General features: G+C 48.7%; 1 protein-coding gene across 1 annotated transcript; it reads left to right on the top strand.

Moving 5' to 3' along the window:
- Nucleotides 1-641: 641 nt before the first annotated feature.
- ID4 (inhibitor of DNA binding 4, HLH protein) lies at nucleotides 642-2596 on the top strand. The gene is made up of 3 exons (XM_043590722.1): nucleotides 642-1487; nucleotides 1891-1949; nucleotides 2541-2596. The coding sequence occupies exons 1-2, from the start codon at nucleotides 1047-1049 to the stop codon at nucleotides 1933-1935; spliced, it is 486 nt and encodes a 161-aa protein (XP_043446657.1). The 5' UTR covers nucleotides 642-1046; the 3' UTR covers nucleotides 1936-1949; nucleotides 2541-2596.
- The last annotated feature ends 5540 nt before the right edge of the window (nucleotides 2597-8136 follow it).

The following is an 8136-nucleotide window of genomic DNA, read 5'->3' as shown; positions in this document are numbered from 1 at the left end:
CCTGAGAGGGAAAATACAGAGGAGAACGATCGTGCCTTCTCGAACGGCGTCCTTCTCAAGGCACTGGAATCCCCGGGCTGGAGTGCTGGGTGGCGGAGGGTCCCCGGTCGCCGCGCTGCTGCGAGGGGTGGCAGGAGATCCGCTGGCAGGGCCCGGCGCCCCCTCCCCAGCAGCCCAGGCCGGGGGAGAGTGAATTCCAGCCGCACATTCCCGCAGTTCTTCCCGGGAACTTCTCCCTCTCTTTTCCCCTCCCTAGGGCGCACACCAGCCTGGCCCGACTCCCACTCAGCTCTCTTTTCTCAGAACCCCGACCCACGGCGTTGACGGAATGGAGTGCCCTTCCCATTGGCCCGAGCGTCGTTCCCTGAGGTGGCACCGTCCGCCCGATTGGTTGGCCACTCCCGACCCCCCGCCCACCCGTCCGCCCGGGTTGCCCGGCTCCCCGCCCTCCCCCACCCTCCCCCCACCGTCCCCTACCCTCCCTCCAGCGCCGCCCGGAGCCTCCGCCCTCGCCGCCTCGCTCCGCGCACCCGCCCGCGCGCCCAGCCCCGCTCCGCTCGGCTCGCGCGGCGACCCCGCCAGCGCGCTGGCCCCGCCCCCGGGGCGCGCGGCTCTATAAATGCAGCTGCGCGGCCGGCGGGGCGAGAGCGTAGAGGAGGCGCGCTAGTGAGTCGGTGGGGCGGTGGGGACGCCTCCGGGCAGGGGAGCGCGGCGGCGGCGGCGGCGGCGGCCGGGCTGTAGTCGGAGCTCCGAAGGGGGCGACTGGGGAAGCCGGTGGGCTGCTTTCTCTCCGGTGCTCTCGATTTTTCTTGCCTTTTGGTCCCGGCCGAGTGTGTCGCCCACTGAGCGGAGATTCCCGGAGCGACCCTCCCGTCAATTCTTGGGCGCGGGATCGCCGGGAGCCTCGCGGTGCCCCGAGCGCGGACCGAGCGCGCCGGGCGCGAAGGCAAGGGGAGCGGAGCCGGCCGCGGGCGGGGGCCCGGAGCTTGCCTGCGTCCCTCGCTCGCCCCAGCGGGTGGGCTCGCGCAGGGCGCAGGGCGCGCGCGATGAAGGCGGTGAGCCCCGTGCGCCCCTCGGGCCGCAAGGCGCCGTCGGGCTGCGGCGGAGGGGAGCTGGCCCTGCGCTGCCTGGCCGAGCACGGCCACAGCCTGGGTGGCTCGGCGGCCGCGGCGGCCGCGGCCGCGGCAGCGCGCTGCAAGGCGGCGGAGGCGGCGGCCGACGAGCCGGCGCTGTGCCTGCAGTGCGATATGAACGACTGCTACAGCCGCCTGCGGAGGCTGGTGCCCACCATCCCGCCCAACAAGAAAGTCAGCAAAGTGGAGATCCTGCAGCACGTTATCGACTACATCCTGGACCTGCAGCTGGCGCTGGAGACGCACCCGGCTCTGCTGAGGCAGCCGCCGCCGCCCGCGCCACCGCACCACCCAGCCGGGACCTGTCCGGCCGCGCCGCCGCGGACCCCGCTCACGGCGCTCAACACGGACCCGGTGAGAGGCCGGCGGCCGCGGGAGGGCGGTGGCGGGGTGGCCGGCGGCGGGCGCTCCCCTTCCTCGGGGCAGGGGCGGCGGGGAATGACAGCAACACCCCCCCCCCCCCCGCACCCACTCTTTCTCCGGGCGCCCGGGGCCGCCGGCCGCGGGCTCCGCGCGGCGAGCGCGGGTCCGGGTGGACGCGCGCGGGGCGGGACTGGGGCTGTGCGCCTCTCGGGCTGTCAAGTCCAGCCTGCGCCCGGGGTGGGGTGGGGTGGGGTGGGGGAGCCCCCCGCGGCTGCTGGCTGGGGTGGGGGTGGGGGTGGGTGCCAGCCTGGCTTCCGAGAACGAGTCCGGGACCGCGCCGAGGGCGACGTTTGCGCCGGCTAACCTTTCCCTTGGTGTTCCGTTGCTGTTCCAGGCCGGCGCGGTGAACAAGCAGGGCGACAGCATTCTGTGCCGCTGAGCCGCGCTGTCCAGGTGAGCGCGCGTGTCCCTCCTCCGGGGGCCGGTCCCCAGAGACGCCCGTCCCCGGGGGCTGCGGGTGCCAGGCACCGCAGTGTTCTTCGCCCCTAACATTTGTGAGGGCGAACTCCCAGTGAGGCGGACACCCCCTCTCCGTGCAAGCGTACTTCGCTTTAGTAATTGGGGTTCACTCTAAATGGAGACGGATCAGCTCCTGTCCCCCCCCCCCCGTCCCCGCCACCCCCGTGCCTCACCGGTGACCGGAGGGCAACTGCCCTCCTTCCCGCCGAGGGAGGGCACCCTCGTGAGCATGGAGACTGTCCGATGTGCACCCACCCCCGCGCTGTCTGACACCCACAAAGTGGGATGCGGGCCGGACCTGCGAGCGGATCCCCGATCCGGGATTCCTGGGGCGGGGCGGGGCGGGGAGATGATGGGGGCAGCAGCTGCCTGCCGGTCGCCTGGCCGGCCGCGGGCTGCGGCTGTTGTCTGACCCGGTGGTTTGTTTTGGGTTGTTGATCAAGCGTGTCTTGAGTTTGGTCGGTGGCGCCCGTTAGTCTGCAGCGGGAAGGTTCACACACCCCCTTATTCATTCCTCTTCCACAGGTGTGCGGCCGCCTGCGCCCGAGCCAGGAGCACTAGAGAGGGAGGGGGAAAGAGCAGAAGTTAGAGAAAAAGCCAGCCGAGGAAAGGAAAGGAAAGGAAAGAAAAAAAAAAAATCAGCAAATCCTAGAAACGTTACATTTGTCATTCCAAGAGCGGGGGGAAGAAAGATAAAACTTTCATCGTTTTTTTTTCTTGGTTTTTTTTTTTTTTTTTTTGCACGTTCATAAACATTCTACATATGTACTCTCTTTTGTCTCTTCATTTATAACCGCTGTGAAATGTACATTTCTGTGTTTTGGAGGTGCAGTTAAACTTCTAAGCTTAAGTGTGACAGAACTGATAAATTAGAAGATCAAGAGAAAATCAACTTTAGAAGCCTACTTTGTGACCAAGGAGCTCAATTTTTGTTTTGAAGCTTTACTAATATAACAGAGCATTGTAGATATTTTTTTTTGACATCTATTGTTTAAAATAGATGATTATAATGGGGGGGCAGGGAACTTTCTTTTCCCTGCAAGAATGTTACATATTGTATAGATATCTGAGTGACATTTCATACCATGTATATATAGAGATGTTCTATAAGTGTGAGAAAGTATATGCTTTAATAGACTACTGTAATTATAAGATATTTTTAATTAAATATTTTTTGTAAATATTATGTGTGTGTTTTTTTAAATCTATGGGATTATTTCTTTTGGAAAATTATTTTTCAGCTCCATTGCAGAGCTCCTGATATCTTGAATGTCTTTACTGTTTGGCCTAGCATTTAATTTGTTTCTGTTTGATCCAGTGTCGTGTGGACTTGGAAGTAATAGTTAGTGGTCCAGCATGACTGCATGAGATGTTTAATCACAAAATAAACTTGTTCTGAGTCCATTCAAATGTGTTTTCTTTAACCTAGATTGAAACCGTTGTATTTGAAACATACCTGTTGGAAATCTACTTTATCGGTTTTTTAAGTACAGGGTTCGATAGTGTAATATGTAAAGAGTTAAGTGTTTGCTTTTCAACCGAGGTCAAAATGGATTCTGAATGGTTTTGCATAGGGAATGGGGAAATGCTTGGATCCTTAAGGAGTTTATGAAATCTACTGTTTTATGAAAGTGAAGAAAAATGCTTATCATTCTTCATTTTACACTAAAGCTTAATGTCACTGCGTTTCATGTCTGTACAGATTATTTAAGTCCTAGAAATGAAAAATGTTCTCTGCTTGCTACCAAAGGACAGACTCTTGGAAATGAACATTTTCTGCTCTCCTTCCTCCAAAGAATATTAATAGGCAACAGTGGGAGAAAAAAAACAAGGCATAATGGCAAATCCTTCAAGCAGGGATAAAAGTCGATCTTCAAACATTAACTTAAGTAGACCAAAAAATTCTGATGACCGCATCTAGATTATTTTTTTATAAAAATGATTTTCACTATAGCTATGTTAGTTAACTGCTAAACTACTGTCCAACCTCTTGTGATGTGTAACTTTTACATGTGAATATTAAAGTAGGTTTATCTGTCTTGTGCTGTGATTTCTGGTCTCGTTTCTGCAAAACCCTTTACTTATTTTTTAAGACTTTCTTTTCTCTTTAACAAAGTGTTTTCTGGGTTGTGTAGGGCTATCAGGGTTTGTGAACATTGTGCATTTAGCGTGATCAGTACTTTGCACACCAGTGAGATGGAATTTTTAGAGTGAGAGAGAATTAAGTAGGATTTAATTGGGTGCTTTGTAAATAGTTAGTCAACGGTGTGTGTAATGTGGTCTGTTTGCTTTTTTAAAAAGAAAGGATTTGTTTCAGATTATACAAGAATAAAAGTATTACAGACCCAAGGGACTTTTTCTGGGGTCAAAGTCAAATATTTATATGAATATGAAATATCATGGTCCCTAGTAGTCAGTTGAAGAGGCAACCGTCAGCATAAATGAACAAAGTTAATGCCAGTACATTCAGATACATTGAAAGGCTTAAAAATCTGTCCTGTCCACAGCACGTTACCCCCCAGCTTTGACATTTCACTGCTCTTCGGTATTTTTAGAATTTGATGTATTTGGTGTTGAGCCTTATAAAGTCAAAGGACTGCTTGTTTAGATGAGGTTTATTTTTATTTTTGATATTATTCATTCTTGTCGCACACCAAGAGGAAAACAAAAACACTGCTGGAATTCCAAATCTGAAGAATTCGAAGGATTGTGTTCTTTGTTATTAAATAAAGGGGACAATCCGTCCTTTTTCCTTAGCCATTTAATTCCAGGAGGAAGCAAGTCGCATGAGCACTGCTGGTTGGAGTTAAGCATCTGCCGGGCCTGACTGCTGAACCCTACTTAAGCCGTTAGGCACAGTTTAAATTTATAGCGGGCGATTACTAACCTTAAATGGTTAAGTATTTTTGTGTTTGAGGATAGGTGTTGCTTCTTAGTTTATGTTTGGGGCATGAAAAAACCACTGAAAGGGAAGAAAAGCGTTAGGCACGTTACATTTTACACACTTGGCATTTTCACCTTGGCCACTTGCATAGTTTGGCTATCTCTAACGACACTGTCATTTTGTTTTAATTACATGGACATGTATAAGATATTACATGCTATTGTATTGGCTGTGACCTAACCAACCAACCAGACAACAAAAACATTTTGAGTCATTTGTCTAGTCCTAAGTATTCAGATATTTGGCTTTACAAATGAAAATATCCTGCCTTCTTAGTTCATCTACTTTTCATTGTACAGGGACTAGCAAAGCGTAAGAAGCATTTAAAATTTTGAAAAGAATGAAAAAGTATCCCACAGTGGGATGTCATTTCTGATCCGGCCATAAAGTCCTGAACATCTCTGATACCTCAAAAAGGAAGGGGGGGGGGAACCCTTTTCACTCTAAGGACTTCTATACTTCGAAACTGTATAAATCTTACGTTTATTGTCAAGCTTTAACTGAATTTTCAGAACTTTAAAAAATTTTGACCCCCTTCCCATAATCTATTGTATTAAATGCCTCCTATAAAAATAAATCTTCTCTGAGTAAAGGGGTCTGAAGTTTGTGGTTTTTAATTGACTTCTATGGAGTTATGCAATTTTTCATTATCAAGAATGGGTCTCTTGATGGATCACCTCAATTATTCACAGTGTTTCTTACCCTGTGATGAAAAATGTGGCTTAAAAATGGTGATATGAACGGAAAGAAAATCTAGTTTGAATGCTAGGGGAAAGCTTGTCTGTTCTTTGGCGTCTGCTAGAATAAGAAGCAATAATCCTAAACAAGACAGCAGTAGGATGTCCAGGGAAACTAGACCTACCCCCCCCCCCCCCCCCCCCCCGCCACACACACACACATACACAGAAGGTAAATAATGTAGACAGAAAGAAATTATTCACAGTAGTACAGAGCCAAGTAAAACTCGTTCCCTTTCTAGCTGGTGCACTTTAATTACATATATGTTAATCAGCACAGATAGCCCGGGGGTCTCAACAGGGCCAACCACCAAACCCTCCAGTATCCTAAGGAAGGAAAACCTCCCCTTTCCTGCTTTGCGAATCCAGGAAATTAATTTACACACCTCAGAGTTCATCTTAACAAGGCTGCCCTCAGTAGGTCTCCTTCAGACCCAGATGATTTCTTTCAATTACAACCCATGATGTTTTGCTACAATATTAATTATATTAATTAGAACCGTTGCCCAAAAGGTTTTAGGATTGTAATTGTACCCAGTTCTACCTTGAGCATTGATCCAATCAGTACTTTAAAAGATAAAGAAAACTCTGACAAACGGGAATTGGTTCAAGGGAGACAACGTTCCGTCATATCTACTTCGTTGAAAATGCTCTCAAATTTTCAACGAATTTTTTAAGCGTGCTTTGTGTTCAAGTGCCTCCTTTACATTGATTCCTATCCTGGCCGGCTCTAAAAACTTTTGCCTCGGTGCTGAAACTCAGGTCTGAGCCATTTTGCCTGAGGTTTTCTACACTCACGTGAGCCACTTAACTCACCAGTGGCCTGCTGGAGGTAGTTCCATCATTCATAAGTGTCCACAGTAAATTCGCACACGGGATATGAAAAAGGGGCCGTAAAAATTGACGTTAATTTGAAAAGCCCCTCTGAGTCCATAAAAGTAAACACACCGTTTCTGCAGGAAGAACAAAAGGTGTTCCCCGTATTCTAGTAGCAAAGATGCAGTTGAAGAGGAACTGAATTTAAAATGTTTAAAGAGATTGCAAGACCAACTTCCGTTTTTGTTTTATTATTTATTTTGAAGGGGGGAGGGGCAGAGAGAGAGAGAGAGAGAGAGGGAGAGAGAGAATCCCTACTCCTGCTTCTTGCTGTCAGCGCGGAGCTGGATGAGGGACTTGAACCCACCATCCCCGACATCACAGCCTGAGCCAGAACCAAGAGTGGGACGCTTAACTGACCGAGCCACCCAGGCGCCCCTGCAAGCCCAATTTTCTATGCCAATAAGAATTTTTTCCAATAAGAAATCTCACAGTTTAGAAAAGAATTTTCTAAGAGATTCATTACACAAGCATTGGCAAAATATGCAAATTCCTAGTGAAACAAGATGTGGTTATTTCCTCAAGTTACGCTTTCTCAATTCTTTGTGATATAAGGTGCATTTTAGCACTTTTGATGTGCATATTGAGTTCACAGGTTGAAATTCTATCTTTTATTACAAAGTTTAATTTCCAATGGAAGAATTGCAATCTACATACAATTCCTCATGCAAATTCGTATATTTTAGCATGCTTCTTAAATTTTATTTAAATATTTTCTTAAATGTTTTAAATATTACCTTAAATATTTTAAGCATTTTCTAAAACATTTGCTATTTCCTTCACAAACTTAGGCAGTCCATTGAGAGACTGTAGTTGTGTGTAGGTCTGTGTGTGTGTTCACCTGAAAATAGTTAATGAACACACGGAAAAATAATTTTCAAAAAGGAGTCGCCTTTAAAAAAAAAAAATAAGTAAGCCGTATCAACCTTCTTCCATTTTCTCTCTTCTTTAATTCCTAAGATTGAAGATTTCCATAAAAATGCACTCCCCGTTTTCCTGGACAGATATAAGTCAATCATGTTATGTTTAAGCATAAAGCGGGACAGAAAATAAAGAGCAAGGAAATCAATTGTGTTTATCATGTGCTACAATTGGGCTGAAATTCATATGTAATCTGAAGAAAAAAAGAGGGACATACCTCTATATGTCAAACCCACAGAGCCCAGGGAACAGATCTAAACTTGTAGACCTGAATTTGACACCTTACGTCAGCAAGAATTCTTGGAAACACTTTTCATGCATATTGACCGTGAGTCGGTGGCCACAGTTAGAACAAGGTAGGCTCCTTGAAGTAGAAGACCGTGTGTGATTCCTCTATGTGTGTCTTCGGGTGCCTAACCAGAGCTTTGTAAAACATGTGGGTTTTTTATTATTTTTTTTTATTACGTTTCTTTATTTTTGAGAGGCAGGGAGAGACCGAGCATGAGCAGGGAAGGGGCAGAGAGACAGAGGGAGACACAGAATCCGAAGCAGGCTCCAGGCTCCGAGCCGTCAGCACGAAGCCCGACGCGGGGCTCGAACTCACGAACCACATGATCATGACGACTGAGCTGAAGTCGGACGC

This window comes from Prionailurus bengalensis, chromosome B2, assembly GCF_016509475.1.
Source record: "Prionailurus bengalensis isolate Pbe53 chromosome B2, Fcat_Pben_1.1_paternal_pri, whole genome shotgun sequence".
In the NCBI taxonomy this organism is placed as follows: Eukaryota; Metazoa; Chordata; class Mammalia; order Carnivora; family Felidae; genus Prionailurus; species Prionailurus bengalensis.
This window is presented reverse-complemented; position numbering and strand designations above follow the sequence as displayed.